Source organism: Momordica charantia (genome assembly GCF_013281855.1).
Source record: "Momordica charantia cultivar OHB3-1 chromosome 3 unlocalized genomic scaffold, Mcharantia_2.0 BLBB01000003.1, whole genome shotgun sequence".
NCBI classification, from domain to species: Eukaryota; Viridiplantae; Streptophyta; class Magnoliopsida; order Cucurbitales; family Cucurbitaceae; genus Momordica; species Momordica charantia.
The window spans coordinates 23,622,989-23,639,970 of record NW_028275161.1 but is presented as its reverse complement, the minus strand read 5'-3'; the positions used below and the strand labels follow the sequence as shown (position 1 = coordinate 23,639,970).

Below are 16,982 nucleotides of genomic sequence, written 5' to 3'. Positions count from 1 at the left end.
TATCTGAAATTTTCAGGTTATCTGCAAAGTTTGACCAATTCTGTTGATTTTTACTTGTATGCGCTTTGATATTACAAACAAAAAAAAGAAAAAAAAAAGTACAAGTTGGATAACCCTAACTTAAACGTTCATCTACAATAATGAAAAAAAACCTAGAACCTAGTTTTTCACAGACCCAAAAAGTAAAAAAGAAAACTTTCAGCCTTGGTTGAGTTCCCACTCTTATTTCAGTCTAAGTAGTAAGCATCCGTTTTAGTATTCATACTCCTCAGCATAACCATAATAGTTGCTGCCATTTCTCCTGTGCACTTCGGCCTGTAGAAGAAGAAGAAGAAGAAGAAGAAGAAGAAATGCTTCAGTTTAGGCAAGCACAATGAGCTAACTGAGTGAACTGAAGGGAGAAGCATATAAAAAATCCTCACATTGTCAAGCATGTATTGAAGTTCTCCAGTTCCATGCTCCTGGATGTACTTCTCTGCAGCAGTGATAATGTCCTCGCGCTTGTTCAAAGGGTCCTTTCCCTTTGGAACATACCAAACGTTCACTTTCTGCTGGTTCACCATTAGAGGTCTTAGATAATGCTCGTACACATGCGCAGCTCCGTTGAAGCCCGACAACCAACAGAGCAGAACCAGCTTCGCATATGGCCATATGGGGATCCTGCCATGAAATATTACCTCAGAAACTTTCAGTGGGTAGATGAAACTCGAAGCAGTTATGAAAGCAGAAGCTCCTAAATGCCTACCATTCAAGAACCTTGGAGAAGGTCAGCTCGAAGAGAGTAATCATGGAGTGCAAAACCCAATAAGTAAGCCATTGCTGATCGTCGGTGGGGGATTTGGTCTCGATGGCTCTGATTGAGGCATATCTGCAAAAAATAAAAACAAAAAAAACCCAAAACCCAAAATCCAAAAAGATCGAATTCAGTAGTTCAGTCAACAACTATTTTTGAAATATAAGAGCGAAGAAAGAAACTTACAGAGGATAGACAAGTCCGACAAGTGGCCTGCAAATCAAATCACGCCAATGTATCAATCAATATCCTTGAACATTAACAAGCAACTAATTTCCTATTATGGGTTCTTTCTACTGCTTGAGATGATTAACCAGAAACTAATCGAGGAAAAAGGAAGTAGAGAGAGTCAGAGAGATACCCGGCAAGAACGTCGAAGTTTCTAAGAACAACTTTAAAGAAATTACCAGCCCCAGACCCCATCTTTTGGCTTAATATATATCAATGGTCTTCAAATTTAAAAACCCAGAATCCCAAAACGAAGAAGGGAGAGAGAAACCGTTCTTCCAAATGTGTTCTGTTTTAGATCTTAAGCTGGAGAAGCGGTGAAGCTGTGTGCGTGTTAAACAATAAAGAGTGGCAAGTGTCATCGGGAAAATTGAAAAGAGAAAAAAGCAGAGGAATCAATTCCAATTCCAAGGATGGAGTCGGTGGAAAGGAAGGGTAATGAAAAGCCCAATTAGCAAAATCAAAAGTCTAATCAGATTAAGATACTTAAAAATAAAAAAGGGAAAAAAGTGAGAATGGGGGGAGGGGGAAGGCAGGGATGAGTATCATCGTACTGGGACTGAGAGGTCTGAGGAACACAATAGGGGTTGTCGAGGAGGAGGCTAAGGTGGGAAGCAAAGCAAGTATTTTGTCGGGATGCAAGTTGGGAAAATTACAGAGTTTGACACTTAATGGTAATTGGGGTTCCTCGAAACGTGTTGAATCTGTAAAGTTGGAGGTGTCCTTTTGGCGCAGAACATTGCATATTATGTGGGGTTTGGGTTTTGCTCTGTGGTTCCAATGCCCCACTGGAGGGTGGTTTACTTTCTGTGGAGATTCTGATCGAAGGAAAAAGAGGGGTTTACAGGAGAATTGGTTAAGGGAAACGGCATTAATGAACGCGATGAAGATGAAGATGAAGATGAAGATGAAGGTGAAGGCATGTGGGGACAGAGTCAGGTGAGTAAAACCCGCAAGGGATAAGGTGTGGACGCAACACCACGATCCCACCATTGCATATTTGAATAATTGATTGATGCAGTAAAAAGGAGAGATTTTGGAGCCATTCCTCAAACTCACAATATTATTCAAACAATCAAAAACTTTCACACTGCAGTCTGCACCCTTCATCATCTATTAGTACTCTACACTCTCCTCTTAAGAATAAATGACAATATTAGAAACGGAATTCGAGAGTTTTTAAGAATGTCTCCATATGAATCTAGCGGTAATTGACATCTGTAATCAAGAGATCATGAATTTGAATCTCCTACCTTTAAGAGATCGTGAGTTTGAATCGTCTATCTCTTGTTGTACTAAAAAAAGAATTTTATCCACGTAGGGTAATTGTATTTTGGTTAAAACCGGTGTTTGTCAAACAAATGAATATATATTTGGACAGGGTTTTGTCAATTATTAATATAAAATGGTGTTAGAAAGAGTAATTGAGATACAAACATATTGCTATTCCATTGGAAGGCAAAGGGATATCGAGGGTACAAGAATGAAATAATAATTAAAAAATAACAAACAATTACTTAAGTTTAGAAGGATACTAAATTGAATATCCCAAACCTATGCATAGTTGAGCTAAAATGTCTACTCTCCTTTCCCTTAAGATTAGAAATTCAAATCTTTATACCACATTTTATTTTATTCCAACATGAGTTTCGAGGTCTCTAACCGGGAGGTTATGAGTCGTTCGAATATCCCCAACCCTTATTGGTCGTACTAAAAAGATTATAGAACAAAGGTTAATTAAAGCAAACATGAACGTAGTTTATCAATTAAAGGTATTTTGCTTATTCTCCATATTAATTTATAATGATAACAGTATTATTGCATTATTGCTATCAATATGCTTAATCGTAAACGTTTTAAACTTATTAGGACATATATGTTTAAATATAATTTTAATCATTAAACTAGATTATTTCATTTTCGTCCGTCAACTTTCAAAATGTATATTTTAATCTTTAAATTTTTAAAATGTAACTATTTTGGTCCTTACCATAATTTTGAATTTAACAAAGGATAGTGAGACTTCTAAGTATGTTTTTCTCCTCTTAAAGACACAAAGCTAAGTTAGCTAAATTAAGTATTGGGTGACCGAATAGAATTAGATGACAAAATAATAACAAATGATCAAATTACGATATTTTAAGTTTTATGACTAAAATAGATATTTTAAGTCTAAGAACTGAAATCAAATATTAAAATGAAATTTAATCCTAAAAATATTATTTTATAAACTTATTTTATTTTTTCTCTACAGTTTTAAATATTCTATTTACCTTCACAACTTTCAAAGGTTTGTTTTCTTTTAAGTTGATGTAACCTTAAGGAAAAGGTATATGTGTTTAACCACGGTGAAGTTTGCCAAATGTTTGGTTTTAAGTTCTTAAATTTTACATTAAAACCAGTTTAGTCATAAAATTTTTATTAATCATGAAGCAATAATCTTGTTTGAGAACACTTAATCTATTACATGTAGCTTCAAATAACTCTTGTTGCAAATATGTAGGTAAATAAATAATATAATACTTATGTTTAAGGATTCTTGTTAAATAATTTATTAGAAAAGTAACATAGTTGTTAATGTAAGGTTGAAAAACGTAACTAAAGATAGAATATTCAAAAGTTTAAAGACAAAGATGAAATAAGTAAGAAGCTAATATTATTAAATTAAAACTAAGAATAACTTAATAGTTAAAGCCATCATTTATTGTAATAAAAAAAAATTAGGTGAATGATAGTATGTTTAAATTGTATATATAATGGAAATAAAATTTTAATAAAACATTGATATAATGATGTATTTAACCTCGATATATAATATACCTCTCACCTCTTTAATTTGTTATATTTTTGTGTCAATGAATTAAAAAAAAAACGTCTTGGGAATAAATTTACAAAGAAACGCAAACGCAATTTATGAAGTCCAAATATTTAAAAATCATTATGAATTTATTTTATTTTTTTGTACTCCGTGTAATATTGAAAGAGAAATGGGACAATAATTTAGAAATTAATAGTAATCTAATAATAAAGTTTATATATATATGAGAAATAAAAAGAAGCATCTCTCTAAAGTCTAACCTCTCTCACGTCATATATGAAAAAGGAAAATAGTTTCCGATCACGAGACGCCGGTGTCCGGCAGCGCTCCCTGCGGCGGGTTTTGAGCGGCGTATATATTTAAGTGTGCTTGGTTGATGATCGTTCCGCCGTCAGTGGGGCCCAATGCCAAAGGCTTCCCCGGCAGCAGCGTCAGTGGACCACCGGCCAGATTCGTTAAACGCAATCCGCCGGAGCCGGAGGCTGTTCCGTCTTGATTATTGAGCGATGGAATAATTGGAAGCCTCCACAAAGACTCGGCGGAGTTTCCGTCGGAAAGCATCCAAAAGTTCGCCGGAATATTCGCCCCTGCTCCTGCGCTGGGCTGCAGCAAATAGCTCCCCATTTGACGGTGTGGATCTTGGCCGCCCAAGTGATCCTCTTTTGCTTGCGTCATCTCACCCATATTTATTGGTAATTGAGAGTTGAACGGTATCACTGAACTCATTTTAAAAATATTTTATTAATACGGAGAAATCTTATCGTTACCACTGTTAAATATTTGATAAATTTTTTTATAAAAACTAATTACTGGTTAGTTTTGTATTGGTGATGAAAATAAGATCTGATCATTACGAATCAGGTATCTTCTCTTGGTTTAATCTCAACTTTCCATCGAAAGTACTTGGAACCTTACCGGCGAAGACTAACCTTCTCTATTTATGATCATACACATAAGATAGTTGTCCATCATTTTTCAACTTCTTGCCCTAATTTTTCTATATCCAATGTGAGAAAATGTAGAAAAATAGTACTCTTTGTTAGCCTTTCTAACTCCGTTGGAAATGCTATAGGTATAACTGAAACCAATTAATTGTATACTATATTAGTTGTCAAATACACGTATAATATGTGTTTACCTCCCGGATGATAGTAAGACGAGGATCTTAGTTGGGATGGCAAAGAGATGCTTGTGGCGGACCTTCTTAGCGACGTATTGAGAGAGTTGAAGTTTGCAGGTATGGTGCCGGTACCCGTGGCGGCGATCACGGCGGGCTCGGCCTGCTGAAGGAGCCACTCGATGGTCTCCCCGTCGGATTTGTGGCCGAGCTCGCGGGTGAGCTGGAAAACTCTGGCAGCACAAAGAGCAGGCATTCGGGTGCGGCGGCCACGACCGTCGACTTTAGTGTGGCGGTCTTTGGTGGTGGTCCTCTTTGAAGAGGGCTTCTTCGAAGTCTCAGCCAGAAGTTCCGGCTCCAGCTGAGAATGAGAATCGTATTCCTTCTTCTCTAACAGCTGGAGAGGAAAAGTGGTTGAACGGTGGTGGTTCTGTTGATAGTGAAGCTGCTCATAACTTCCTTGTTCCATGACTATAATTTAGCTGATGTTTTTCTGGATCTATGGTGGGTTGGGCTCAATAATTTTAGAGAGAAAAAAAAGGGAAGAAATGGGAAATGGTGAAGAGGGAGGGTTACGTTTTAGATGTTGGTTGGAATGGGAGTAGAAATGTATATATATTGATGAGTGGAGATCAGTGGGGAGTGGGGGAGTGAATTATAGGGTTGATATTATTGTGGGTGGTACTGTCCCATTGGTTCAGAATCCACGTGAAATGGGCTTTTTATGATGCAATTTATAGAGACAGTGTGGGGCTCAACCTCACCTCAAAACAACTGACTAACTCTCAACTTTCAACAACAAAGGGTTTAGTCATTAGTGATTGTATGAATATATAAGTTCAAGTTAGTTTAGAATAATAATAATATATATCAGGTGGGTTTTACTTGAAGTAGTTGTTTTATGATAAATTTGTCCTAAAGATGATAAGCTGCTCAATTGGAAAGTGCTGTCTCTTTGCTGATCTCTTTAACTTTTTTTTTTTTATTTTATGTGGGTCTCCCTTTTCCCATTTTATTTGGCGCGGTAACTTTGTTTCAGTCACACCCAGTAATTGCAATTTATCAAAGAGAGAGAGGAATTATATTCAATTAATAGAGCAAAACATTACGTACTGATTAAAGATTATTGTATTATTGATGGGGTTTGAAGAGGAAGAACAATATATGGGGATCAAGAGAGATAATCAGGTGGAAGTTGAATAATAAGTTATATTGATGACATCTTGAGGCTTAGAGGGAGGATGGGTTTTGTTTCTCATTCTTAATTGAAGGTAGTCCTTGTAGATGAAGCCTCTGTATTTTGGTGGCTCTTTAATCTCCCTTGTGAACTCTGCCAATGGCTCCACCCACTTGTCTCCTCCAATGTTGTAGAAGAACGCATATGAATGACGCTCTTTGCATGCCTGCCTCACCACCCTGTGACTCGCGCTCCTGCACCTATCGTTGCTCAGTACCTATGCCAATACAAGACGTACGAGTCAAAAAAGAGAACAAGAAACAAGAAACAGTTACCAAATATATTAATTACTACCTGAATGACATCTCCTACATTGACAACAAGGGTGGTGGGATCGGGAGTGATCGGGACCCAACGGCCGTCTCGTTTGAGCTCGAGGCCTCCAACTTCATCTTGGAACACAAAAGTAATGCAGTTAACATCCTTATGCTCTCTAAGTCCAACGTTTTCCAGCTCAGTTGCAGGAGGGTATCTGAATGCGGACATCAGATCCCACTTCCTATTTGTTAAACAGAATTAACAATCAACTTAATGAATAATTAGAAGAAGATTATAGAAACTCTTTAAGTATGGGTCAATTAAATGTTGTGTTCAATTGAATATACCTGTCGTTATTGTATTCAGTGAGGAAGTTTGGAGGAAGACCCAAGCAGTCGTTTATGATACTTTCTACTATTGAAGCCGTCTTCACAAAGTATGAGAATAGCTCCTTTACAACTTCGCTGCAATCCTCAAGTGATGAAGAACACATAACAGTTCAGTCTTCTTTGTATGAAAATACTAAGAAGAAAAGAGTTCTAAGTATATTGTGCATGCTGTTTTTTCCATTTAGTCCTTTTATATTTGTCATAAATTCTTTATATATATTTTATTCCATAATGTATTAGGTGTTTTTTCAATTTAATCTCAATTATTTAAAAAGTTCTAAAATTAACTGATGATAAATTTAGAATAACATAATATTTTGTGAGTTGAATTAGACCACTTAAGGATAAAGTTTCTAATTTCTCCTCCAAATTTATAGCTATAATAAGGCGGTAAAAAATTCAACTTAGTTTAGGTGATCCAATTTCTCCAGCCTTCCAAGTTTATGCCTACATAATAAGAATAATGTAATGGTATAATTGAAATATGTTAAAAAAAAAAAAAAGACCAAATTGAAAACTTTTAAACAATGACAGAGACTGAATTTAAAAAACCATTTCAAATATATCAAAGCTACTTGTATTAGCAAACAAGATATATATATATCATCATGCTTATTCTCTGAACAAAGAAAGTGTTAGATTGAAATTAAACTTAGAGAAGGAGAAGATTATATTAAAGAAAAACCTAAAGGATTGAGGATTGGTGGGGAAGACATTGAAGGTTGAATCAGGTGGAAACATCATAAGGAACTCGTTCTTATCGGGAGATTGCTCCGGCTGGCGGCCATATCCCGCCGGCAGTGGTGCGCCGGGAAGAGGGCTGGCCTCAAGCTTTCTTTCCAAAGGGTAACCAAAAAACTCCTTAGATACCAAAAGTGCTTTCTTCATAAGCTCAACAGGCACCCCATGGTTCACCACCTGGAAGAATCCATACTCCAAACATGCTTTTCCAATAATCTCACTCGCCTTCTTCCTTCCATCTTCATCTTCATCTTCTTTTCTCAAAAATGGAGAAAGATCCGCCGTCGGAATTCTCGAGTTCTCCATTTTCACTTCGAACTTAATAGTACTTTCTCTCTTTTGATTTTGATGTTTTGATTTGAAGTAGGGGTGTGAGACTCTTGTGAGCTTTTAATTAGAGGAAGGAAAATACTTGACTTCTTATCTGTCAATACTGTGCTAACCACCCTTGAATATTTGAAAATCAAAAAGGAAGAATTGCAAAAGTAGAGACTGTCCGTTAATTTTTCAAGAATGGTAAAGGCAAAATTAGTCGCCCTTAGGGATATTTCTTTTTCAATCAAAGTTTATTAGAAAAAAGACACTTGTTGGCTGTTTTTTTTGATGCAGCCAAAATTATTATGCCGCCGCCTAGTTTAATTTATGTCGTGGTAGTCCACTTGTTTAGCAAGTAGTAGAGAAAAATTATAAATATATATGATTGTATAATATTTGTGACACTTCACTTTGTTATTATCGTCAAACTTCAACTTACATTTCTCAATATTCTTATCTCTAATTGTATATGTGGGAGACGATCTATCAAAAACAAATGTGGGAGTTTAGGATATACATGCATATGTATCTAATTAATTAATCTTTTGTAATTATATCATTGGAGAGGGAACATGCCACTATTATTTTGATTCCACTTGATATTCTTTTCAACATAAAATAAAATAATGAGTGAATCATTTGTTGAATAAATGTTCTTGTAAAACAGAGTGAAATAATGAAGTTGAAAATTAATGTTCTACATTCTACAAAAATGACAAAGGTTTTGTTATACATGGGGATTGAAGGAGAAACTTTTGAAAAGTTGAAATCAATGTGCATGAAAGAGAGGAATATATATATATAGACTAATTAAATAGTCATGATACTTATCCTATAAGTTTGTTACCATTTTTAATTCAAAATGAACAGACATACACAGCCTATATGAAGGAAGAACACAACCCAACATTGATGTGAAATAAAGACAACTCAGGGATGTGAAAGAACACACTTCATAAGTGTGAAAAGATACAACTCTGAAGATGCACCTACCTATATGCATTTATTCCAACAGGTTTATGTAATAGTCATTGGGCCAAAGTTAGAGATTCTGCGTAACACGAGTAATTATTGGAAGCTTATCCACCATGTAGCTGGTATGAGAGAGTCACCGCATTGTAACAAAAGTAATATAGATTTTTTAACATGCATCCAACGGTTATTATGCGTGTAGCAACAATGTAATAAGGCAGGCAAGAGACAATCTGGCAAACTGAAACATCTTAGTAATCAGAAGAAAAGAAAGCAAAAATGATTCCTGTAATAGTAGCGAGCGAAATTGGAGCACCTAAACCAGGAAAATTTGTTGTAGCGCGCAGGACAAAGCACTATTTTTTTCCCTTATTAGATTTCTAATGTAAAGACTGCAGGATGTCGGATGATGAAATGGAAAACACACTACAACAACATGTGACCTTAAACGACACTCTCAAGTACAAGACGGTAAAAGCAACAGAACAGACAGCAGGAGAAAGTGCTGGTACACTATTTTTCTCGATGGCTTGAGATAGATCATATTGGCTATATGATATTTATCAACTGATTTCATAGTGTGTGATGTGGATCTCATCCTCAACTCTGGAAGGTGGATGGGTTTTGTTCTTGAGTCTCAAGGCTTGGTATTCTTTGAACTCAAATCCTCTGTATTTAGGCTTCTCTCCAATCTGTTTGGTGAAATGTGGCAGTGGTTCAACCCACTTGTCCCCATGCAAGTTGTGGAAGAATGCATAAGAGAATCTCTCTTTTCCCTTTTGCCTCACCACTCTGTGTGTTGCACTCTTGAATTTCTTGTTGCTCAACACCTTAAATTCATCAAAACATAAATATTCTTGATTACATGCAAGTTTTGGAGAAATTAGTTGATACCATTATACAATTTACCTGAATAACATCTCCAATGTTGACTACTATAGCTCCTTGGACAGGGGTAACTGGAATCCATTCTCCATTTTTGCGGACTTGAAGCCCTCCAGCTGCATCCTGGATAACTAAGGTGATGCAGTTTCCATCTTCATGGTGAGTGAGTCCATTTTCATTGTCTCCAGCAGCAGGGAAGTAGTAGAGATTAGTCATGAAATCCCAGGTTCTGTTATCGTTGTATTGTTTGAGGAAACCAGGAGGAAGACCCAAACAATCGTTTACAATGCTCTCTAGAAGCAAGCACACTTTGCTTAGTTTCAAGAACATCTCTTCCAGCACTTCCCTGAACCACACCCAAAACAAATTGAAATTGCCCTTTTTTTCAATCAAATGACTGATAAATAGACAATAAAAAGTTGCTTACTTGAATTGTGGTGGTTCTTGGGGGTAGATGTTGTAGGCGGATCCAGGAGGAAAAACAAGAACATACTCATTCTTGTCCACACATTTGTCCTTCTGCTTGTTGAAACCAGCGAGAAGGGGAGCGCCAGGCTTGGAGCTATATTTGAGCTTTACATCATCTGGGTATTGGAAAAAAGTTCTGGACAGTTCCAGAGCTCCACTGAGAAATTCAATGGGTACGCCATGGTTCACGATTTGAAAGAAGCCATAGCTGGAGCAGGCTTCGGTTATGGTTTCAAACGCCTTCTTCTTGCCTTCATCATCGCCTTCTCTACAAAACAGAGAAAGATCCACAGTTGGGATGGCCATTTCAAAGAACTGGATCAGTTTCAAAGGGAAGTGGCAGAGCTTTGATTCTTATAATGGTGCTGTTGCCAAATAAAAACCTGTCAAGTAAGGAAAATGACACAGTTGGAATGCATGCCTTGGACCTGGGTAATTTAAGAGAGTTTTTGGAAGTTTTGTTTCATCCTGCTAATTTAGCTTTTGTGTAATAAAAATTTTTCCCATAACGTTTTCAGCCTCTTTAATTACATACTTAAAAAGTCTTGGGAACAAAAAAAACTTGGGGTACTTTCCTATTTGATACTTGAACTTTGCCATCTCGAGGTGTAACGTCTGATATAAAATCATAATAACATGAACTCGAAACCTCTTACTCTTACTTTGACACTATGCTAAGTTATTACAAAAGTATAAGAATTGAAACATGTCCCAAATTTAACGGATAGATGAAATCCTTGAATATCGACCAAAAAAGCAATATGAATTTTGCATGTCTTTTAGATGCGATAGAGAGTTTCTATACAAGTGTAAGATGCCAATGCCATCGTATCGGTTAGATTTTCCATCCTTCGAATGCGTTTACTTTCTTATTTCTCCATCTCGAGGAAACTGCTCTCGGTTGTTTTATCTTTTGTTTTCTTCCCCTTTCTGGCTGGGGGACCTCTCACACTTTTTTTTTTTTTACTTTTCTTTAAAGACAATATGCGGAATCTACGCAACTCTCACAAGTTTTTTAATTTCAATTTTCTAAAAAATATCCATTCCATCATTTAATTTGTAATGTTTAGAGTTGATTGATCAAACTTTGTCTTGAGATTCAAAAGTTGATGCCTGAACCTCACCCCCCTCTCTCCAGACTCCAGTGCCTTGAGATTCAAAACCTGACGCCTGAACTCTACAGAAAATAATTTTGTATCAATCGATGGATCTGACAAACAACTCTGAAGCAAATTTTAGTATGGAGGAACTTAGAAGGTGTTGGTGCACTAAATAATTGCTCTGGCTCTGGTTCAGGAACAGCAGCCATGGGAAAAACAGAAAATTAAAGTCACCTTTAGCTGTGGCGCTTTGTAAAACAACAATTAATAGCATATTCATATTAAAGGGGAATCCAAATAACTTTACACACCAAAATACTTTCTCCAATGTTAGCATTAGAACGAAACATAAAATTAAAACCACAATATCCTCAACAATCTATGTATTAGAGAGTAATTTAGGCAACGGCGAAGAAGAAAAACGAACGGGCTCTTAGGGAGGAAGTAGAGTCGAGTCTAAATGCCTGACCAACTGAACTTACAGACCGTTACCCTACCATATAGACCCATTGGAAGAAGGCTACCAAAAGAAACGATCAACATTCTCCTTTACCACCTGATACCCAAGTAACTATTACAGAAACGAGCCATTTGGAGTGATGGAAACTTCACTATTCTACTCATCATCTTCATCATCATCATCACCCACATCATTGTCATCATCTTGCTCATCATCATCCTCTTCAGAGTCATCATCTTCCTTTCCCTGCTAATAGAAATGAACAAAATACAATAAGGTGCTAATTTGCCAGCAGTTAAAAAATTCAATAACAGAGTTCTATAAGCTCTCTCTCTTCCCCTGTTGGCTTCAGAAGATAAATAATTTCATTTGACGGCAAGTAGAACTCAATTAGCAAAAAGTAAAATTCAATAACAGAGTTCTATAAGCAACGAGCTCTCTCTCTCTCTTCCCCCTGTTGGCTTCAGAAGATAAATAATTTCATTTGACGGCAAGTAGAACTCAATTGGCAAAAAGAAACTGACACCACCCCCCCCCCCTCCCCCCCTTGCTGTGCACCATAGTCATCGTGATCTTACTTTAGGGGTCCTTTCATGTGTATGGGCCCAAATATTTCTCATCAAAAGTTCGATAAGACCGGAACATGAGTTATGATCTTGATGAAGAAGATGACAATGGAGAAACAAACACGCAAAAGAAAGAGGCCCGTAAAATAAATTTTCTTCACCTCTTCATTAGATTCTTCTTCCTCCAATTCGTCTTCATCAGCCTCCTGTATCACAGTGCAGTAACTGTTATAGAATAAACATGTTGCAAACGTTTAATCAAGTACAATTTCAGCTTGTGCGTTGAAAAATGGAAAACCAAATCCTATCCAAAAAGAAAAATCGAAAACCAACGATGCAGAAAGAAACATACATTATGGAAGTAAGATAGTGGATTAGGCCATAAATCCTCCTTGATAATTTCTGCAACCTGCACAAAGAGAATTTCAAAAAAAATTGAAGTGAAGGGACAGTCCTCGAAATGATCATGGTTTTCCTATTTTTTGAATTGGAAAGGATTTTTCTCTTTTCATTTTTTTTTTGAGAAATGTAATCTAATACCATGATGCTACCCTGATTCAGAGATGCAAAAGCCATATTCAATTAAAGACCTTTTAATAGGGGCGGTGATCTGAAGGAGCATGCAAAATAATTTCATCTTACCTCATCATGAAAGTCGTCGATGTCTTTCTGTTCTGTATCGCTAAACCAACTAAAAAAGCTGCACCCAAAACAGGAAAAAGTGCACTACCAGTGAGGTCATGCGATTCGAGAACTTAGTAAAAAGAACTTCAAGGCATTTTCTTCATTTTTTGAACAAGAGGTATGCCACTTATCAATGCATTCATCGATAATAAGATTATAACTATGACATCAGACTAATACTTTGTTAGGTATCCGAATACACTAAACGAACCAAGATAACTATATTGCAATACCAACGAGATAGTTACAGTATCAATAGCCAATAGCCTTTCGAGAGGGCTATCTCTCTCCCACAAACCATGCTAAGTTCTTCACCAAAATACTATTCCCAAAGATCTCCTTCCCTTCCTACTACTTCCATTTATAAGAACTCACCCCTAACTAATTACCATAATACCCCTCACTAATATACTAATAATATTTCCAAACTATCCCTACTAGGACTCTCACATACTTATACTTAATATTCAAGTGAGCGACAAAACCTTTCTAGCATTCTCCTTCCATTTTGAAGATTTTTAATACATACTCCAAAAGGTTATAAAATCCTTTTCACAGGAAAGTAAATTCCAGTTCAAATTCTCCGGAACTACTAACCAATGTAAGTGGTAATATAGCTAAGCTTCAGTACTCAGAAATAAGAAAAGAATGTCTATCTCCAACCACCAAAAAAAGTAAACTATGAATCATTCAAACTGATGTATTATTACCCAACAAAAAGGTTGTCCTTCCCCCATCACGAGACATTTCAAAAAGATCCGGATATCGCAGAAGAAAAAATGTGAAACAAACTTGTGATCTTTGTCTTAATCTGCATTTGTGACCTTAGCCTTAAGGCAAGCTTTGGAATGAGGTGCTAGAAAAAGAATTGAGGCACACACTTCATGAACCATCTCATTTTTCAGAGCCTAAATCTCTGTGGTCATTTGCCTTCTTTTTATCAACTCAAATCCTTGTATCTTTTGATGTCCATGGAATCTGGAGTCAGGTAAAAAATAATTGGATAGGGGAAGAAAGAAGAGAAAATAGCATGCTGTCAAAACTATTAGTATAATATAAATTTCACCCTCCCACTATTCTCTCTGTGTTGTTTCCACTTTTCCAGTCATTCTTAACACAATTTTTAAATATTGGATCTTCCATTATTTTAATCGTTCCTTTCTAAAGCTCAGTCTGTGATTTCCCCCATCTCCAACAAATTTGAACTTCAGCTATCACTTATCCCCTCTGCCAGCAATTTGAACATTTCTTTTCCTCTCAAGTTTTTTAAAACATTTTAATAGTCTTCTGTCTCTTTTCATACTATTTTGTTGCATCATGGATTGAACCTTGTTTTTTTTTTCTCAGTTAACTTTTTCAGTTAGCTCGTGTTCTTGATATTGGGTTTTACCCTCATTGGGCTGTTTTCTTAACCGTTCCCTTTCTTCCTTTTCTCTACATGTTTTCAAAAGATTATATGCTCTCCTAACTGTTAAATTATTTTTAAGAAATGCTAGAAATGTGTTATCAATAAGTAATTCAGTCAATTCGATTCTGGTTACACCCAAAAATTTAAAGTAGAGTCATGTTTGACCAAGGATTAAGGAAATTTCCAACCAAATATAGACTAGGGAAGTAACATTTAGTAAATTGAGGCGCATGAGTCATTTCACCTCAAAAGTTTCCCTTCACTTTTTTGCAGTAAAATGCCTCGAAAGATCAGCCTTTTACAACACTGGTTGCAATCTAGTATTACATGAGATTCGACTCAGATAGCTAATATGGATGGCGGTTCTTTCCTCATAACTTCATACGAGTTTGTATACATATGAATTTGCATAAATTAGACAGTACAGTAACAGTGCTTTCATAAATAACCATGAGATCAATAAAATAAATACTCTAAATGGAGATCATAGTTAAACAGGTTTTAACAACCAACCTTTCCTCAGTCTGAGGCCGTTTGTTCCCTTTCTTCTCATGATTAAACCCATTAGGTAAACCCTTCAGATACATGAAGTAGGGCAAAAAATTAGTGAAAATAACTTCACTAACTAATATGAGTATTAATCCACACAAAATTTCTCACCATTCCATCTTTCCATTTGATCGACGTGGCATTAATTTTTCTTGTTCCTTCATCAAGAAAGGTGAAGGTCTTCGTCAGCTTTGTATCTTCAAAATAAGGGTTGGAGTTGAAGTTCTGTAGAATCAAAGAAACAACAAAGACTCTTTAAGACGTTTATTGGTTGAAAAAACTGAAATATAATGTAAGGAACAAAACGGCAAGAGATCCACAATATGAAAAGTTAAAGCAAAATGAAGCAAAAAAACAGAAAAGGACCAAGCTAGAGGAATGATTCAAACTCACAAAAGTAATCGAGTAACCCGATTTGACATCTTTAAAATCTTCCACTTCTAGGGAGGTGAGATGTTTGAATATCTATCGAAGAAGAAAGAATAATCAGCGTCTAATGGACATCTATGAGCTTATGATTCTTTAACCAAAGTATGAGAGCTTAAAATCAGTTTCACAAAAATAATCCACCATTTTACTGACAATTTCATTTACAATTTTGAAAACAGAACAATGAAAAGAAGAGAGAAACTGAACCTTTTGATCCTCTTCAGTCAAAAGTTCACAAAGAGCAGGATGACTCAAGAACTGCACGTTGAGAAAGAATCAGTTATCAAATTCTTCAGCATGACAAGAAGTTCATTACCAATTCAAAGATGTCAGATTTGAGAGGATATCACTAACAGCTGTTAGCCAGAAATCAGGAATTGATTTGATAATGTCATTCCGCTTATCATAAACAGGCTTTCGTATCTCATTGTACTTCTGCTCCACTTCCAAGACTCTATCACTGGCCTCCTCATTGATCTGGAAGAAACACAAATTATTGCAAAATAAAATTAATCATAGTCTAGCAACGATAGCATAAAACTAACTACACGCCCTATCCATAAGATAACATCCTTCTACACCACTTAGAACCATGTACAGGAACAGAAACAAACAGAAACACCCAACCAACAGTTCCAGTAAACATTATAACCATTGGGTCGCAAGAACACTGAACTTGCGGCAAGTAATGCATATATAGGGAGTAAATCAAGACGAACATAAATCAAAACTCATTTTATCCAGGCATTAGTTCAGGCTAATGGTCAGCAAACCTGTAGAATGTAGAAGGAAAATCAAATCATAACACACACAGCGAACAACGCCAGGCATGGTTAATGAATATAAGAAGGCAGAATCAGATTTCCCAAGAGGAGGCGAAGGAATCAAACGTCAAGCATTGGCATTCTAGAAACAAGCTTTAAGCTTTCGGTAACAATTAAAGTAAAAGAAAATTCTGAAGCACCAATTGAGTTAAGTGAACAGAGGGGTGGCAAGAAAAGAAAAGGGAAGAAAATAGGAGAAAGAATGATGGAGGGAAGGGAGCAAAGAGGCGTTGAATTAGTACCTTCTCGAGCTCGTCTTGAATTTCCTGCAACTTCTCGATGGAGAGAACGAGTTTCTCGTCGATGACCTCGGAATTGTCGTCTTCCCCCTTTTCGGGGAGCTTGGCCTTCTTGCCCTTGTCAGCGACCATCTTGAAGAGCAATGAGCAATGGGGAAGAGAGAGAGGTGTAAAACTAAAACCCTGGCGCTCTCTTCGTTGGGGAATGAGAAGATTGTCAATGACACACACCACACAACTTATACTTAACTTAGGGTTTTGGGAGCTCAAATCTCCTCCAATAACAGAATCTACGCTCCATTGCTTTCCACCAATCATCTCCTGCCACCTAATCACATGTACCACGAAATTATGTTGACCTTTGACCAATGCTCAATATTTCCCTCTCCTTTTTTATTTTCCCTAATGAGATTCAGTTTAATAATTTTATAAGCGGGTATGATTTATGAATTATGATTATGATGGTGGGAATTTTGGCGGGTCGGGCAATTTGTAAAATTAT

General features: G+C 36.4%; 5 protein-coding genes across 8 annotated transcripts; all 5 read right to left on the bottom strand.

Annotated features, from left to right (window-relative positions):
• Positions 1–17: 17 nt before the first annotated feature.
• On the bottom strand, positions 18–1,958 carry LOC111008847 (HVA22-like protein a). The gene is made up of 5 exons (XM_022281688.2): positions 1,155–1,958; positions 980–1,006; positions 746–868; positions 423–660; positions 18–315 (listed from the first exon to the last, which is right to left on the bottom strand). The coding sequence occupies exons 1-5, from the start codon at positions 1,214–1,216 to the stop codon at positions 253–255; spliced, it is 513 nt and encodes a 170-aa protein (XP_022137380.1). The 5' UTR covers positions 1,217–1,958; the 3' UTR covers positions 18–252.
• A 2,053-nt stretch (positions 1,959–4,011) lies between these two features.
• LOC111008639 (transcription factor TCP15) lies at positions 4,012–5,860 on the bottom strand. The gene is made up of 2 exons (XM_022281385.2): positions 4,978–5,860; positions 4,012–4,555 (listed from the first exon to the last, which is right to left on the bottom strand). The coding sequence occupies exons 1-2, from the start codon at positions 5,423–5,425 to the stop codon at positions 4,140–4,142; spliced, it is 864 nt and encodes a 287-aa protein (XP_022137077.1). The 5' UTR covers positions 5,426–5,860; the 3' UTR covers positions 4,012–4,139.
• Positions 5,861–6,066: 206 nt separating this feature from the next.
• LOC111008638 (1-aminocyclopropane-1-carboxylate oxidase-like) lies at positions 6,067–8,062 on the bottom strand. Its single transcript, XM_022281384.2, has 4 exons — positions 7,526–8,062; positions 6,799–6,915; positions 6,488–6,692; positions 6,067–6,410 (listed from the first exon to the last, which is right to left on the bottom strand). Exons 1-4 carry the CDS (start codon positions 7,885–7,887, stop codon positions 6,141–6,143), a joined length of 954 nt encoding a protein of 317 aa, XP_022137076.1. The 5' UTR covers positions 7,888–8,062; the 3' UTR covers positions 6,067–6,140.
• Positions 8,063–9,102: 1,040 nt separating this feature from the next.
• On the bottom strand, positions 9,103–10,677 carry LOC111009081 (flavonol synthase/flavanone 3-hydroxylase-like). Its single transcript, XM_022282017.2, has 3 exons — positions 10,181–10,677; positions 9,778–10,099; positions 9,103–9,698 (listed from the first exon to the last, which is right to left on the bottom strand). Exons 1-3 carry the CDS (start codon positions 10,525–10,527, stop codon positions 9,432–9,434), a joined length of 936 nt encoding a protein of 311 aa, XP_022137709.1. The 5' UTR covers positions 10,528–10,677; the 3' UTR covers positions 9,103–9,431.
• An 893-nt stretch (positions 10,678–11,570) lies between these two features.
• Positions 11,571–16,703, bottom strand: NRP1 (NAP1-related protein 1). 4 transcript variants are annotated; one of them, XM_088121987.1, is made up of 10 exons: positions 16,484–16,703; positions 15,772–15,894; positions 15,625–15,675; positions 15,382–15,453; positions 15,100–15,213; positions 14,953–15,014; positions 12,990–13,047; positions 12,700–12,756; positions 12,509–12,572; positions 11,571–12,027 (listed from the first exon to the last, which is right to left on the bottom strand). In XM_088121987.1, the coding sequence occupies exons 1-9, from the start codon at positions 16,610–16,612 to the stop codon at positions 12,546–12,548; spliced, it is 693 nt and encodes a 230-aa protein (XP_087978113.1). In that variant the 5' UTR covers positions 16,613–16,703; the 3' UTR covers positions 11,571–12,027; positions 12,509–12,545. The 4 variants fall into 4 exon arrangements, with proteins under 4 accessions (XP_087978113.1, XP_087978111.1, XP_022137647.1 ...); XM_088121985.1 differs by having other exon boundaries at positions 11,571–12,030; positions 12,509–12,553; XM_022281955.2 differs by having other exon boundaries at positions 12,509–12,553; positions 16,484–16,702.
• Positions 16,704–16,982: the final 279 nt, after the last annotated feature.